The sequence below is a fragment of the Condylura cristata genome, unplaced genomic scaffold, assembly GCF_000260355.1.
Source record: "Condylura cristata isolate star-nosed mole 26May11 unplaced genomic scaffold, ConCri1.0 scaffold00017, whole genome shotgun sequence".
Taxonomy (NCBI): Eukaryota; Metazoa; Chordata; class Mammalia; order Eulipotyphla; family Talpidae; genus Condylura; species Condylura cristata.
This window is the reverse complement of record NW_004567118.1, coordinates 1320065-1336892: the sequence shown is the minus strand read 5'-3', so window position 1 is coordinate 1336892 and position 16828 is coordinate 1320065. Positions and strand designations below refer to the sequence as shown.

Sequence of the window (16828 nt, the reverse complement as noted above, 5' to 3'; positions counted from 1 at the left end):
AGCCCTCATCCAGACAGACTCTGAATTCTCTATCCTGAGCAGCCAGCAGGTGGGGGCCAGGACAGTCCACCCCCACTGTGTTCCAGGACAAACAGACTCGGCAGGAGGAGCCAACTCCGCTGACCCAGCCAGAGTTCTGAGGCCAAGCGCGTAATTGGAGGGGCAGAGCAGAGGGGGGCTGGTGAATGACTAAGGCCGGAAATGGAGGTGAGTCACTGAGGGCCTGATATATCCAGTTTTCTGCAAAGAGTCCTTTGAGACAGGCAGCCTGAACCCCTGACCAGACCTCAACAGGCCCCCCACTCATGATCCTCATCCTTAACCTCAGCTTTTGAGGCGCCTGCTGGGAAAAGGAGTCACCTTCCAGTCAGCCTGTGGGTCACCTTTACCTTTGGGCCATAATGCCTCCCAACCACACCCACAAAAGCAAGCAGTCTGAAGGTGCAGCACCTGGATGTGTCAGATGCTGAGTCCCCAGGTGGGTGCCTCTATTACCTGAATGCCTGAACCCGAAAGTAGCGAGGGGACTAGTGTCGGCGAGGGAGGTCGAAGCCAGTGGAAGTAAGAAGGTGACAGCAGAAGAGCCCAGACCTGGGGCAGGGAGGTGGCCGTGGCCTGGGTCTCTGCCCAGTTACCCAACAAACACTTGTGGGTCCTGCCAGAACCAACCCACGGGTGATTCCTCCACCTCACTCCTACCTGCCCCGAGCAGGTGAACAAGCTGCCCGCCGCCCACAGTTTCTCTGCCTTCTCTCTGTAGCCACCCGAGGCTGGGCTGGGCCAGTCCACGGCCACCCTGACCAAGCAGGGACCAGTCATGAGATAAGAGCAGTAAAAATGAAGATGAACAATAGCCAAAAAGGTGGAAATTACCCAATGTCCACCGGCCGGAGGAGTGGGCGTGAGTGGTCTCGCCCAGCAGAGAACCATCGACCACGATGGAGCAGATGAACCTGGAAAAATTACCCAGAGAAGCAAGCCAGGCCCCAAATGGCCTCCCCAGGAGGTCGCCAGGATAGATAATCAATCGGAAAGACGGAAGAGGCTTAGAGGCTGCCGGGGTGAGAAGGGCCGCCGGGGCATGACCGCCTGACGGGTCCAGAGGGTGATGGAAACGTTTTGGAAATAATACCATGTCATGAGTGTAATTCATACCACAGAAGTGGTCACTTAAGATGGGTGAAATGTCACTTATTTACCACAATTTAAAAAATGGACTATGCCAGAAGACGTCGTGCGCTTTAAATGGTCCACTGGATGCTTGTGATTCTCCCTAAGCTGGTAAAGTCACAGAGCAGTGGCCTCACTGTCCAGGGTGGGCAGGTAGCTGAGTAGGGAGCTGTGATGTGCTGAGAGCTGGGCAGGGAGGGCTGATCCCAAAGGATGTGTGTGGCTCCAGTGAGCTCGAGCACAGAGAGAGGGTTTAGGGCCCGGCCGACGGTCAGACACAGGGAATGACAGATAGTAAGCAGGAATCAGCCAGGGCCCGGGAAGGAGGGAGCCAGGCTTGCCCACCTCTGCCCTCCTCGGCCAGGGTGCCATGCCAGGCCACAGGCCTTGGCAGCCCCTCCTCCCAGCCAGGCCTGTGGCTTCTTGTCCAGCTCACTGTTGTCAGCGGGAGCTGAGACACCTTCCCTGAACCAGCTGCTTATCTCACCCCCAGAGCCCGGCCAAGCGGCCGGAATGTGCAGCTCCAACTTCCCAACCTGCGCCCTCTGGCGCGCTTGGCCTGTCTGAGCGCTGCCCTGGTGTTATCAGACCTGGGAGGGCCGGCCCATCCCTGACCTCCAAACCCTGCCCTTTCGTAGATGGGTCACTGAAGTCCTGTGTGCTGACTACTGTGGGGGTCACCGAGGCAGGGAGGGGCAGGGCTGGGTAGGGGGTGGGAGGGCCAGGTGGGGGGAGGAGCGAGTGAAGGGGGGTGTTGTGCCCTGGGGTTACAGGGTGTATAAGGAGCGGTAGGTGTCCAGTGAGGGGTGCAGGAGGTGGTATGTGCTTATGGGGGTGTACAGAAGCGGGGGGGCTGTTCAGGAAGGGCATGGGGGCTCCTGCAGGAATGTAAGACATGCAGGCGAGAGACAGAGACTTGACAGCTTCATGCTAAGGGGGGAGGGGCAGCCGCTTTTCCTGGTGGCTGGGCCCCGAGGCCTGGGAGAGGCCACTTGTCAGCAAGGGCTCCAGACACCCTCCCACCCAGCAGACGGCCCCTGCACCTGGGGTCCCAGGCGTGTCCCAGTCCCACTCCCGTGCTGGCTGCTGCACCCAGGACTGGAGCCCAGCAGCACTCAGGGCCAAAGTCCATAACATTCCTCCTAGAATCAACAGGCAGGAAACACGGGCTGCTTCCTTGCCCCTGGCCACACAGAGGAAGGTGGCAGCCCCTCCCCAGGGCCCGGGAGAGGTGAGATGTCTGTTTGGGAGCAGAGGTCACAGGGGCTCCTCAAAGCTGGAGAAGCTCTTGCCGAGGGTGGCAGCTGGCCGTCCTGCAGGCAGGGGAGGGGGGAACAAGGTTCTGTCCACTCAGGGCTCTCTGCCCCGGGAGGATTAGGGGCAGGTGGAGCCTTGGGCACAGGCGGGGCCCTGGGGAGACAGGTTCAGATAAAATCCAGGACACCTAGTTGAATTCAAATTCCACATAAACAACAAATAATACTTTTGTATAAATATGTCCCACATTACTCATTGTTTATCTGCAAATCACATTTAACCAGCATCCTGTGTTTTAGTTGGCTAGCCTTGAGGACACCCTGGGGGCTGGCAAGGCTGTCTCCCAGGCGGAGGGCAGTCCCAGGCCCTCTCCAACTTTAAATCACTCACTCACTCACTCATTCATTCACTCACTCACTCATTCATTCATTGTATTGGCAACCTGACCCTGGGCCAGACTGTGGTTCAAATCCTCTCAGCCACTTCCCAGCTCCCAGCTTCTCTGAACTGGTTCCTCATTTGGAAGGTGAGGATAATGGTACCAACTGCCTCCCCAGGGCTGGTCATTGTTGAGCTAACATGTTATAAAGGTGTTAATGAGCCTCATTAATCCCGCAGGTAAAAGCCTTCCTCTTAGCCTGGGGTCTTGGGGTGCACACAGGATCTCCCCAGGTTCCTAACTGTGCTGGGATTAAGAGGATCTGGGCTGAGCAAGGCCCTGTGCGGCCTTTGGCTGGCCTTTGGCTCCTCCTCAGCGGTTCCCTCCCTGGCTCCCTGGGGCGGGCCCAGCAGCCAGTCCCTGAGGGACCCCAGTGGGGCAGGGCAGCTGGTCCTTCCTCCTACACACCCTAAAACCGTTCTTTTCCTTGGCCCCTTGCGACCCTCATATGTCAGTGGACCTGAACTAACATAAAATCTGTTCTCTATTAGCACAAGAGGCATAGCGAGGGAGGTGACCCACCACAGCGAGGGCCACCTAAGGAAAGGCAGCTGCTAGGGGAAGCCACTGGGTGGCAGGCGGCCAGGGCCTAGCTGGGTGGGGCCCAGGTCACCTGTATTTCACCTGCACTCTGTATGCCTGGGAGTGCATTCTCCACAGACTGGGCATTCCTTCGGCAGCAGTCACGCGGCAGGATGGGGCAGTCGGTGGGAGTGGACAGCCCAGATGACGTGCTGACACCTACACAGTTCCCGACAGTGTCATTGTGATGGGAGCCAGAGGTCCCGTGCACCTTGCTCAGTGACAGGTGCTGCGTCCTGGGCTCAGCTATAATTATTTGTCTATAGTGTCTCCTGCCACCAGATAATGCATCCCCAAGGGCAAGGTGCTGCACCGTCACCTCCGTAATCCAGCCCTGGCATGGCACCCTGACACATGGTTGGGGTGTCGTGGCAGGTGTGTGTGGAACGAAGAGGCAGACAGGTATGCAGGGGAATCACCTCCGTCCTCCCTTGGCATCCCTCACCCCGCCCGCCCGCGGGCTCCTCAGCTCCCCACGGCTGTCCTCCTCTCCCCAGACCATTCTCTGCTCCTTAAGCCAGAGCAATACTGCTACCCCAGTCACACCTTTCCAATCCCACAACTGCACCTCCTAACCCCCTGAGGTGGAATCCATCCTGCCACCATCTCTCATGCAACTGACTCCTCAGCCCCCATCCGATGGTTCTCCCTGCTCACTTCTGCCTTTATCCTGCAATCCTACTCTAAATAATATGCCCAAAGCCTCAGGAACTCAGCTACCTCCAGAGAAAGCACTTAAGGAGGGGCCTTGAGGAAGTGGCCCCCACCTGACCTCTCTTTTTGGCTCATTCCAGTTGTACTCTGGCTCAGGGGTGCAGCTGCTCTGCTCCCTGACAGCTCACTGGTGCCTCCCTTCAGTTTCATTTCTGTCTCATGGCCTGACCTCCTAGGTGACGCTTCACTCTCTAGGGGCCAGGACTGTCTGTCTTGTTCTCACTGCAGAAGCCTCCCTCCCTCCCCCTGCCCCAGACAGGTGTCCTGGTGGCCCAGGGGTTAAGTCTCAGCATTGCCATCAGGCAGGCCTGCTTCGATCCCCAGCCAGGGAGGTGGCCCACATGGTGCAGCAGGCCTTCCTGTCTCACCCACTGCTCCCCTCAGCTGACCCACCTGCTCTGCTCCCCACTCTGTCACTGCCTCTGATGAATCCTCTCACCCCCATCCCCAGCCTACATCTCACTTCTAGGCAAAAATAAAATCTTAAAAAATAAAAAAGGAACCCGCAGGGCCGAGCATACTACAGGCCCTCAGTGCTGCTGAATGCACCCTGGACTGCTGGAGGATGCGCTGAGATCATGGCCCGGATCTCCGAGGAGGGTGCAGGCTCTGAGCACAGAGCAAAATCGGCTCTCCGCAAACTCAGTATGAATGAGTGAGGGGCTGCAGAGGTGAGCAGGAAAGGGACAAGGGGACCGTGGCACAGGGAGGCCGGACTGGCAGTGGGGACCCCTGATCTGCCCTAAGAGCCACACAGGCCTGGGGCAGCGCTGCCCGCTGTCCCCTCAGCCCACTCTCACGGGCTCTACCAGTACTTCAGATTTCCAGTCCTCCCTGACTTACATTTCAGGAAATACACATACCCCCGCTTCACTCAAGTCCCTCAATTACCAACCAGTCAGTCAGTCCCACCGTGCCCACACTCTAGGGGGGGCAGCAGCGGCGGGACCCCACCACCTACATGCTCCTGCCAAGCTGTGCTGCCCCAGACAGACTCCTTGACTGCTCTAAATCACTTCGCTCCTCTGCGGAGGGGATTATACCACTAGCTGTCTGGACGGTGGAGACTGGAAGAATCCACACTGTTGCCACCCAGTGCCCTGCTGAGTCTTCAGAAACCACATTTACATTCCTTCCCCCAAATCGGGGACTGGAACTCGGGGCTGTGCTCTCACCAGTTAGACCAGTTCCACCCGCACAGCGTCGCTGCTAGAGCCCCCAGTGGGGGGACGGGCAGGAAGGCGAGCCGCTCTGCTAACCTCCCGCCCTCCTACGGGCTGCCAGAACCCAGGAAGCCCTGGGGCACCCGCAAACCTTAGAAGGCACAGGGGTTGGGGAGGCAGGTGAGGGACTCCCTCGGGGTTGTCAGGGACCCCAATGTGCCCCCTGCCCAGACTCCTGCGGCCGCACCTCCTGGGGGCGCCTGCTGGTGGGAAACCGCGGCCGCTGGCTCAGCCGGGGGTCTCGGGTGACCCCAGGTGTGACCCGCAGCTGGAAGGGTGCTGGCATTCCACCCCACCTCACATTCCGCACCGCCCACGCAGCCGGCGAGCCTACGAGCGGCTCGTCGGAACCCGGGGCCCTCCCTGGCTGCGCCCACCCGAGGCCCAGCCGGTCACTGACCCATCTTCTTCAGCGCCCGCAGCCCGGGGCTCCTGGTGCCGCCGTCGGAGGTTGGGATCGAGACCGGCGCTGCGACCTGGGCCCGCACCCGGCGGCAGTTCCCCCAGCGGACACACAGCATGCTCGTTGGGCCGGGGCCGGGCCCGGGGTCCGCACGCGGGGACAGGTCAGCCGCTCCCGCCCGGCCCCGGCTCTGCGCGCCGTCGCGAGCGACGGAACTTAGCGGCGGGAGGGAGTCGCGAGGAGGAGGTGTCGGCGGAGGAGAGACAGAGCGCCGCGGAGCTGGAAAAAGGGCCGGGAGGCAGGGGCGGGGCCCGGACGGCGCGGGGGAGGCGCGAGGCCCGGGCGGAGGAGGGGGCGGTGACCCCGGCCGGGAGCTGCGCCCGCCGGGCGCGCGGCCAGCGTCCCCCAGTCTCCGCGTTCACCTCCTGCTAGGGAGGCCGCCTCCCCATGCTCCGTGCGACCCTCGGGTCCCCCGCTCGTCGGTGGCCGGAGCGGCGGGCACCGGCGGGGGGAGAGCCGCCCTCTGGAATAGACACCCCATCCTTTCAAGGGGTGCTGACTCCCGCGGAATCCGGACCCCTCTCCACCCGGCCCTTTCCCGTCCGGCCGAGAGGGCCCAGAAGGCAGCCGGGGTCAGCGGGGCGGCTCGTCCTGGGCCAACGTCCTCCGGCCCAGAAAGCCGACAGGGGTCCTGGGGCCGAGCCGCGCGGCGGGGCAGCGCGAGCCGGAGGGATGAGGGAGCGGGAAGTGTGGGTGGGAGCTGGAAGGCTCTGGCTGTGACGTCACGGGGTTAACTCTCTCGGCGCCCGGCCAGCTGCCCCCACAGTGGGAAGACGTCTGGAAACTGGCGTGCAGAGCTTGGGGTGGCGCCAAATCTAGAGTCCCCCGCAGAATCCCGATTTGGGCTTGGAGGGTTGGGCGAGTTGGCACCCCAGCTGAGTGCAATCGCCCGGGACGGCCACAGCGCGCTTTGCAGACGTCCCTGACATCAACGGTGGGTGAGCGTCGAGTGCAGGTCCTGGTGACCGTGGCATGTGTGCACTTGCTAGTTATAAAAGCGCGAGCATGTCTGTGCGCCAAAGTGGGGTGGCGGGCGCCGGAGGCCGGCGAGTGCGCGCGGGTGTGCAGGTCAGCAGCGAGCGCCCGGCCGGGCGGGAGCTGGGCACACACCGCCCCTCGGCGGCGGCCGGGAGCGCGGCAGGCCGGAGAGAAAGCTCGGCGTTCCTGGACCTAGATTTGCCGCCTGCCGCTCTCCGGGTTCTCAGCCGCCCCTCCCCCGGCCCCGAGTTGCGCCTCCTGGCTTGGGTGCGCACCCTTCTGGATGTGCTTTCGGAAAGTCAGGTCTCCGCTTCTGTACTTTAGATCCTGTATTTCCTTTCCTGCAGGAGTGACCTTCCTCAAGCTGATTTAGTCTTCAGTCTTCCAAAACTCAGCTCCAGAACCCCTGATCCCAGCCATAACCCTGCTGTTGTTTTTTAAGATGTATTATTTATGCATACAGAACTGGGGTACAGGCCAGAGGCTCAGGGGCGGTGAGAGGATTCACCAGAGACAGAGCGGGGAGCAGAACAGGCAGATGAACGAAGTCCACTGCTGAGGGAGCAGCGGGGAGACCGGACAGTCCTGCCCCGTCCTGTGGGCCAGCTCCAGGGCGGGGATCGAGCTCGCACCGAAGCGGCTGCCGTCAGCCGCCAACTTCGCAGTGCTGCGCTCTAACTGCGCCACCAGGGAGGGCCCGGGCATGACTTTTTTTCTCAACGCCTGTAAGTGTGACGCGCTGCGTTAGGTCGCTGGGATCTGCGGGACCTGGCTTCAGGGGACCCACGCAGGTTTCCACCCTGGCGCGCGAGGACGCCGCGTCAGTCAGGACGTCCACCAGGGGGCGCTTCCGCCCGCCTCTGGGCGTCCGGGTTGGGGAGCCGAGGGAGCCTCCGCGGGGCCTGATTGGGAGAAGCCGCGCTAATTTGTTTGCATAATCTTGAAAGGGCCGCGCTGAGTGGCTGGCGTGAGAGGCCGCATCTGAAACGCGCTCTCTCACTGGCTTAAGTTTCCCCCTCGCTCGGCGTCGGCATCCCGGCCGGGCCGGGCCGGGAGGTCAGTCGGAAGCTTCGGAAGCTTCGGGCTGGAGGCGAGAGCGGGCCCCGGGGTCCGGGCAGTGGGCGCTGCGGGGTGAGTGCCGCGCGGCTGGGCCGGGGCGTGAGGGCCAGGGTGGGAGGCGGCCCGCCCCGCCTCACTCCTCCTCTCCTGCCCATTCGCCCCCGGGGGAGTTGGGGGCTGCCTCTAGAGAGGCCCGCGACCCTGCCCGCTGCCCACCGCCCACCGCGGCGCCTCTGTGCCCAGCCACGCTGCCGCGCGTGGGGGAAGGAGGCCCCTCAGGGCAGCGCCTGGCATCCCGGGGTATCTCCCGGCGGCCTCTGAAGAGCGCAGCTCGCCTCTCCGGAGAGTGGACGGCTGGCGTGAGCGGTGGCCTGCTCATGGGAGGTTTGTTGTTGCAGAGTCCTTCAAAAGTGGGGCCCCAGGACTCGGGCGCCTGGGAATGGGCACCGAGAGTGAGAGCCCAGAACCGGACTGCCAGAAACAATTCCAGGCCGCTGTCAGCGTCATTCAGAACCTGCCCAAGAATGGTGAGGGCTGGGGCCGCACCACACGGTGGGGGCAAGTGCGCCGGTCAGCCTCCAGGAAGCTCTGATCCCCTCAGTTTTGCAGACAAGTCCCTGCCTGCCTCCCCCTGAGGGGCCCTGCCCAGCTGTCCTGGGTGGGACCCCACCATGAGCGACCCTCCAAGAGGGCATCTCCCCCACCTCCATCCTCTTGGCGCTGGGGTGATGCTCTGCCCGCCACTTCCAATCCGCGCAGGCTCATACCGCCCCTCCTACGAGGAGATGTTGCGATTCTACAGCTACTACAAGCAGGCTACCATGGGACCCTGCCTCGTGCCCCGGCCTGGTTTCTGGGACCCCATTGGACGATATAAGTGGTGAGCTCCCCACCAGCCGGGCAATCAAGGCTCAGCTGTCAGCTGCACCCTCACCGCCCTCTGCCCTCCAGGGACGCCTGGAACAGCCTTGGCAAGATGAGCAGGGAGGAGGCCATGTCCGCCTACATCACTGAGATGAAGCTGGTGGCACAGAAGGTAGGGACAGGCTGGGGGCTCCCAGCCAGGTGGCCTGCCCCTCCCCCTTCAGTGCTGACCCCCAGTATGTCTGTCGTGTATTGGCACTGCTGTGGTCATCCACCTTCCTGCTCTCCCCCCAACTCAGTCTGTCTGTGGTTCCAGACTGGACAGGAGCAAGTCGGAGGGGCCCAGGCAAGGGGGCTAGGAGGGCAGTTGGGGTAGGGGCCAGCCTCTCCCCAATAGACCCCCTCCCCCACAGGTGATCGACACAGTGCCCCTGGGCGAGGTGGCAGAGGACATGTTTGGTTACTTCGAGCCCCTGTACCAGGTGATCCCTGACATGCCGAGGCCCCCGGAGTCCTTCCTGAGAAGGGTCACAGGTCAGGTCTGCAGGCTGGGAACTCTGCAGGTGCTGAGTGAACTATCAGAGCTCCAGGCTGAGGAGACTGCGCAGTTGGAAGGGGGTGTGGGGGGCAGGGGGTTCCAGCTGACGTGCTTATAAGCACCCCCAGTGCTCCTGATGGGGCTGGGGTTTCAGGCAGAGTTCATGGCTGACTAACGGGGAGCAGGGGCCAGCTTCTTCCCAGCTCCACCTGTGGTGCTGTGTTTCTGCAGGTTGGAAAGAGCAGGTACTGAATGGAGACGCTGGGGCGGCCCCAGAGCCTCCCTGCCCCCCCAAAGAACCAGCACCCCCAAGCTCAGGTCAGTGCCTGGGCAAGAAGGGCAGTGCCAGGGGTGAGGCTCCTCCCGGTGGCATAGAGGTGGCCTGCTGTGCTTGCCGCCTCGTGCCCACAGACCCAGCCTCCTGCGCTTCCAGATGTGGGGGGGCTCTGGGACCCCGCAGAGCCAGTTTTGCCCAGTGGTAGTGTCTCTAGTGTCCCCTGAACAGAGGCCCGATTGACCGCCCCACCCCTTCCTGTCTATCCTCCCCTGTCACTAACCTGCTTGCCCCTCCCCAGAGCCTCCGCCGGTCAGGGACCTGGACTCTGAGGTTTTCTGTGACTCCCTGGAGCAGTTGGAGCCTGCGCCGGTGAGAGCAGCCCCTTCTCTCCTCCTGACCCCCGGAGCCCTGCTGCGCCCCTCCACCCTCAGCGCTGTGACTCCCCTGCAGGTGTGGGCAGAGCAGCAGGGAGCCCCTGGACCAGCTCCTGAGGCCACATACAGCTCCAGCCCTGACCGCCCCCCTGAGAAAGGTGAACTCCGCCCGGCCTTCCACCCCGCTGCTCTTCCTTGTGGCTCTGGTGCCCCGGGCTCCCCTGACTGCCCTCTTGGGGCAGAGGTGAAAGTCCCGCTCTGGGCATGGCGAGAACAGTCTCAGGCAAGAGCTGCCAATCAGCTGGCTATGAAGCTGGATGGGCAAAGTCCCTGCCAGGGCACCTCTGGATGAGGGCCACCAGGAGTCTGTGGCCAGGCTGGGGCCGAGTCAGGGCAGCTGGCAGGGGAGAGTCCAGCTCCGTCACTACAGCCTTGGGCGCATCCTCTCACTGAGCCTCTCCTTTGGGACTCTCAGGGGGGTAATGAGCGCTGCCGGCCTCCTCTAGAACTTCCAGTGTGCCGTGTTTCATGAGGGTTAGGAAAACTATTTATTCCTTTGAGTAAGCAGCCCGCAGGGAGATGGCATCTTCCCCTGGTTTTTAGGTGACCGAAGGAGGCTCGGAACAGTTATTGGCTTGCCCAGTCACACAACTGAGTGGCAGAGCTGAGGCCCAGGTTCCTTGTAGCTGTTCACCACATGGATGGGCTTTGCGAGAGTCACACTTGTGCCAGGGATGGCACTCCACGCCTCTGCCCCAGCCTGCACAAGCCTCCCCCTCCTAAGCCCCTCCCCCTCCGCGTGTCTGTGCTCCACAGAGGGACTGGAGGGCGGCCTGCTGGGGCCCCAGGAATTGGACGAGTGGCTGGTGGGAACAGTTCGAGCGCTGCAGGAGAGCATGCGGGATGTCCAGGGGAGACTGCAGAGCCTGGAGAGTATGCCCCGCCCCCCAAGACAGGTGAGTCCCCCAGGCCCAGGGCGAGATTAGGGTGCCCTAATCTAGCCCCTGTTTGGGCTCCTCACACAACCACTTCTGTCCTTGTCCCCCGGTGTCCACCTGCCCACCTCTGCTGTGACCGGGGAACGGTGTGACTCAGGTCCTGAGCGGGGAAACCAGGGGTCTGAGGCGAGTGGGGAGGGCCCCCCTTCCCTGCTCTCCCATGTCCTTGCCTGGAGGACTGAGCGCAGGACTACGTTTAACAGCTGGACGGGCTGGGGTGTGTCTGCTCTTAGCTTTGGAGGTGCCTTGTCCCTGTTTCCAGACCCGGACTTCCACCCCCAAACAGCTCAGCCCATGCATCCTTCACTCCCTGCCCTCAGCTTCCTGCCCTCAATCTGCCCTGTGCCCTGGGCTCCTGGGTGCCTGCAAATTAAGTATCAGCTGCCATTCCTGGGGCCCCAGTTTGTGCCACGCCACTCGGATGATCTCATTTCATCCACACTGCAACCCTATGAAATAGGTTTTCTTTTTTCTCCCCTGCTACAGATGAGGAAACTAAGGCTCTGAGAGGCTGAATAATTTACACACAGCCGGGAAGAACCTCATAAAGCGGCTGTTTAGATGAGATAATACATGTAGGTGCTTCTACAGCACCCCCCACACAGGCAGGCTTCCTCAAATGGGGTTCGTGCGATTGTTACTATTGTTGACATTGAGCAAGGAAACTGGGAGTGGCCCGGGTCTGTGTCCCTCGCGGACTGGCAGCCACCACTCACTCTGAGCCTGGGGTGGTGGTGGCAGAAGAAGGCCAAGTTGCTGAATCCGGGGATCACTCGGGTGACCCTTAATCCCCTTGGCACAGTCGGCAAGGGTGGCAGGAATTTTGTAGTTGCTAGCCTTTCAACACCTATGCCCCAGGTTTTTTTTTTTTTTTTTTTGTCTTTTACCCTTGGGTTATTGGAAAAGTTTTGACATAATTTTGTTTTTTTTAAGAAGATTTATTTATGCATATAAAGAACTGGGGTACAGGCCAGAGGTGCAAGGGGTGAGAGAATTCACCAGAGACAGAATGGGGAGCAGAACAGGCAGAGCTACTGAAATACGCTGCTCAGGGGAGCAGTGGGCGGGTCAGGAGAGGTCTGCTGTGCCCTTTGGGTCGGCTCCCTGGCTGGGGATTGAATATGTGCCTCAGTGGCTGCAATAGCTGTGGGTTTTTGTTCTTGTTTTAAGATTTATTTATTTATGCATACAGAACTGGGGCACAGGCAAGAGATGCAGGGGGTGAGAGGATTCACCAGAGACAGAGTGACGAAACACACTCTGGCAGATTGATGAAGTACACGGCTGAGGCGAGCAGTGGGCGAGACAGGAGAGGTCTGCTGCACCATGTGGTCTCCTCCAAAGCCAGGGTTCAAACTCACACTGAAGTGGCTGAGGCCAGCTTGCAGTGCTGCACTTTAACCCACTGTGCAACCAGGGACGGCCATAGTGCCGTGGTTTAACCTGTTGAGCCACCAGGGAGGGCCCTATTTTTTTTTTTTTAAATATTTATTTGTGCATACAGAACTGGGGTACAGGCCAGAGACTCAGGGGTGGCGAAAGACTTCACCAGAGACAGAGTGGGGAGCAGAACAGGCCGACTGACGAGGTACTCTGCTGAGGGGAGCAGCAGGCGGGTCAGGAGAGGTCTGCCGCGCCATGTGGTCTCCTCCGGGGCAGGCGGGAATTGAACTCATGCGGAAGTGGTTTCAGCTTCTTAGTGCTGTGCTTTAACCCGCTGCGCCACCAGGGAGGGCCTATTTTTTCATGCACCTTGACTTTTCCAACAGCCCAGTCATTTTATACGCCTAACGTTTTCAAGATTTCCACTCTGAATTCCTTGACTTTGCCTCTCTACTACCTAGCCAAACCTACATTTCATCACATCCAACTGATTTCTTCATGTTATCCAAATTCAGATCTCCCCAGTTATCCTGAAATCGCCTTGTCCAGTTTCTCCAAGCCTAGTGCAGGAGCGCGCGCCCCCGCCCCTCCCCGCGTCCAGTTAGCGTTCTCCATCCACGCCAGTTCCCTCCTCTTGCTGCTGGCTGGTGGATGAGGCTGGACCAGCGGTCCTGTAAATGCTCCACGTTTTGGATCATTTTATACCCTCAGGACTGGTGTAGGTGGCCAGATTACATAAGCGGGGACTGTCTTCCCACCATCAGTGATTCTAGTGTGGGCCACTGGCATGGATAGAATGAGTGTGACCCCACAATTGGGAAGTCAGTGGGGGGTGTCCAGTTCCTTGTCAGTCTCGCTTTTCACACAGAGTTTGACAACGGCTAATTTGGGACAGCTTCAGTAACTAATTTAGTGGCTGCAAAAACCATGGCTTTTTTTTTTTTTTTGTACAAGAATTGGGATGTATTTCAGAGGTATGGGGGTTATAGGGAATGAGAGGATTCAATAGAGAAAGTGGGGAGCAGAACAGGCAGATGTACTGAAACACTACTGCGTGGAGCAGCAGGCGAGACAGCAGACAGGTCTGCTGCGCCATGGGGGTCAGCTCCCTGGCCAGGGATGGACTCAGGCCATCACGGTCATAGCGCTGAGATTAACCCCTAGGCCACCAGCAAGCCTGCGCCCCCACATACCATGACTTTTAAATTCTTTTATTACTCTAACATGCATTTGCTATCATTTTTTGGGTGGAGTTTCCCTGACCCTCTAGGATTTCCCTGAAATACAGTGCCTTGTGGAAAGATAGAATAAGTGCTTACTTCTTTCTTTCAATTATGTATTTTTAAAGTAAGGAGTTAACAGTCACTTCAGTGGGGATAAATTTCTAACTTTCTCTTTTGTCGAGTTTCATTATAAACTCATGGGTTTTAAAGATTTGGTGTTTCAGTCAACTGCAATCATCATACTTTTTGATGCTTGGACTCACAGCTTTGGTCAGCAGCGAGCCTTTCGAGCTAGGTTCATATGCCTGGCATATGGCCTCATTAGTCTGTGAAAGCACCCAGCTTTCTGGTACCTTCTGCCACTTTCACCTCTCCCTTCCCTGCTCCAGCCCTGAAGTCAGGCACTTCTCCAAGGAGATTTTTAAAAGATTTATTTAATTATGCATTCAGAACTGGGGCATAGGCTAGGGGTGCAGGGGGTGAGAGGATTCACTAGACAGAGTGGGGTGCAGAACAGGCAGATGGACTGAAACACACTGCTGAGGGGAGCAGCGGACAGACAGGAGAGGTCTGCTGTGCCCTGTGGGTCAGCTCCCTGGCCAGGGATCGAACTCATGCTGTAGTGGCTGTGGAGAGCTTCATTGTGCTGCGCTTTAACCTGCTGTGCCACCAGGGAGGGCCGAGATGTACATTTAAAAACTAAAATTGGTGCCTCCAGGTCCAGGTTTCATAAAGGTAGCACATCCTTTTGGAGATGGGACCTGCGGGCCATACCGCCGGTCACTGCTTTGTGGCCCAGAGGAGACTGCTGCCGGTCTCCAGCCCCTGGCAGTGCCTCTTGCCAAGGACACACTGGGGGGGGCCTCCCCTTCCAGGGGGGCAGATCCACAGGGTCTGGTCTCTGCCCTCACCACCTCGGGGAGGCAGAAGCCCGCTGGGTTTGTAAGGAGGCCAGTGGTGCGAGGCCTGGACTGCCCCTGACGCCCTCCCTCTTGGCAGCAGAAGCCCCCATCCAGGTCCAGGCCTTGGCCCCTCAGTCTCTCTGGCCCCACGCTGCTCTTCTTCCTCCTGTGGCCCTTCATCGTCCAGTGGCTCTTCCGACAGTTTCGGACTCAGAAGAGGTGACTGTCCACGGAGGGGTCTCTGCAGCCGAGGAGGAGGCCATGAGCCTGCGGTGCCCTGAGCCTGTCTAGGGTTCAGAACAGCATTCAACGACTCCCGTCCCCCCCTCCCCCATAAGTGTTTGCCTAGGCACCCCTGCCCTACTGGGGGGCCGGATAAGACCCCACCCTTTCCTGAAGTTTTACATGGACGCTTCCGGCCTCCCCCCACCCGAGTCCCCCACGTTCCCTCTGAGGCTGCCAGGCAGTACTTGTCCGGGGTTCTGGGCGGCGGTGACTCCGGGCCGGCGGGCGGGGCTGCCGGGTCTCAGCCTCTGCCTTCCCCACCCTCTGGGTCACCTGACTCTTCTCCCACCCCAGCCTCTCCCCTCGGAGGCTCCGCTCTGGGCAAGTTAGGACTTGGGCCGCGCCTGGGCGTGTGATTGGCTGGGGCAGCGGGAGCGGCCAGAGGCCCGCGGGTGGGGGAAGGAGGGGGGCAGGCCCCAAGGGGAGGGGCGGGAGCTGCGTTTCACCGCCCCCTCCCCCACTCAGGACGTCTGCACTGAAGATTCGCTTACAAATGAGTGTCTCAGTAAATAAAATAAAGCCTTAATCTGCTGCCGCCTGGCCCTCCGGAGTGAGGCGGGAAACGGTGCCCGGGGCGCCCCTCCCCCTGCCCCCCTCCCCCCGCAAATGGCCGGGACGCCCAGGGCGGGGTTGTTGAGGGGCACTTGGTCTCTTGGGCCTGCGAAGGAACACCGAGGTCTGGAGGCGAAGGGGGAGCGGCCCCCAGCAGCTCGAGGCAGCGAATGGCCAGCGGCCAGCGGGGGGCAGTCAGGGCAGTCGGTGGGCCTCCCCACCGTCGGGAGGGCCTGGAGAGTTGGGGGTGGTGAAGGAACAGGAATGCGGGCCGAGGCTCTGCCTCCCAAAGGGATGGGTGGCCGCATGGGTCTGGAGACCCCGGCCCCGCAAGTGTGCGCCCCAGCGCTCCCGCCCTTGTCCTCCTCGTGTGGGCTTTCCCTCGGGACTTTCTGGTAGGCCAGGCCCCACGGGAGGCTCGCCCTCGCCCCGTTTAGAGCCAGAGGGACCCTACGCAGGGATGGGCACAGGCCTCGGGATGCCGGCGGCGGCTCGTGCTTCGAGCTTATTTTTCTCCTGCCTGGCGGCCTTGACCTTCCTGTGCAGGCCAGCACCAGCCCTATGGTCCGACCTGGCCCTAATGAGGCCCGCGATTCCGCGGGGAACTCGCCACTCGGAGCGCCTCCTAGTGTTGATGTTTCTGAGGCCGCGGGTCAGGGTCCCACCTGAGGGTGCAGCAGCCCCATTCTCCCTGCAGCTGCGCCACCTGAGCCCCAGGCCCTCCCTGCCCCGGGGTGAGGAGGAGGCTGCTCAGAAGGCCCCTAGGAGACCCTTACGCTCCTGAGCTCCCAGCTAACCACTGCCCAGCTTGCCGCCATTCATCCACTGGAAGCCAAGGTCAGTGTTATAACTCAGTCCACTGCGTGGGCCCTGCTGCTGCACGGCCGCAAAGTTGTAAGCAGAGGGGCTTGTGTTCATGCACAGCAGCAGCGGGCAGTGGGGGAAGCAAACAGGTGCTGGGAATGCTGGCAAGGGGCGCAAGCCAGCCCCACCACTTGCATAGATGAGATGTGACGTGAGCAAGGTTCTTGACTTCTCCAAGCCTGGGTTGGCTTGTTTGTGAAACAGATGTTATCTTCCTCCTAAGGCAGTTCTAAGGTTTAAACGACCAGAGAATGTGAAATGCGTGGAGAAGGGTTAAAGCAGCATCAAGGATGCCTGGCCTGTGATAGAATTCTAGAATTCCACCGCTATCAGTCTGGCCACCCCTCCCCCAACACGAAAACAAGCCCATACAGCTGAGCCCTGTCCTGTCAAGTGAGGCTGGGTTCAGCTGTACCCTCTGGCTCGACTGAGGGGTCCTCTGGATTCTGGCTTGTGGTAACAATTTGGAGATCTGTGAATTTATCTGCAAAAACCCTTTTCTTTGGGGAGCACGGTGTGAGGGGCACAGCTTACCCACAGGAAGTTGCACGACTGACAGAGGGGGGCAGGCCCTTCAGAAGGACCTAAGCTCTGTCCAGGCCCAGGCATGTGCCCCAAGGCGCTCTTGTGCAGCTCTCCCCAAGGAGCTAGGAGCCCTAGACCAGGCTTTTCTCTGGACACCA

At 60.3% G+C, this 16828-nt stretch overlaps 1 protein-coding gene across 3 annotated transcripts; it reads left to right on the top strand.

The window, feature by feature from the left end:
* Window positions 1-7877: 7877 nt before the first annotated feature.
* Window positions 7878-15258, top strand: ACBD4 (acyl-CoA binding domain containing 4). Of its 3 annotated transcripts, none has more exons than XM_012726684.1 (10): window positions 7878-7957; window positions 8284-8412; window positions 8645-8765; window positions 8837-8921; window positions 9163-9283; window positions 9519-9605; window positions 9863-9933; window positions 10015-10096; window positions 10755-10894; window positions 14545-15258. In XM_012726684.1, exons 2-10 carry the CDS (start codon window positions 8325-8327, stop codon window positions 14665-14667), a joined length of 918 nt encoding a protein of 305 aa, XP_012582138.1. In that variant the 5' UTR covers window positions 7878-7957; window positions 8284-8324; the 3' UTR covers window positions 14668-15258. The 3 variants fall into 3 exon arrangements, with proteins under 3 accessions (XP_012582138.1, XP_012582137.1, XP_012582139.1); XM_012726683.1 differs by having other exon boundaries at window positions 14542-15258; XM_012726685.1 differs by lacking the exons at window positions 9163-9283; window positions 9519-9605.
* The last annotated feature ends 1570 nt before the right edge of the window (window positions 15259-16828 follow it).

Bases quoted from the DNA above. Each gene is read 5' to 3' on its own strand.
- ACBD4 (XM_012726683.1), top strand. From the start codon at position 8,325: ATGGGCACCGAGAGTGAGAGCCCAGAACCGGACTGCCAGAAACAATTC. The intron at 10,097-10,754 runs GTGAACTCCGCC...TGTGCTCCACAG, and splicing joins TGACCGCCCCCCTGAGAAAG to AGGGACTGGAGGGCGGCCTG. The intron at 10,895-14,541 runs GTGAGTCCCCCA...CCCTCTTGGCAG, and splicing joins TGCCCCGCCCCCCAAGACAG to CAGAAGCCCCCATCCAGGTC.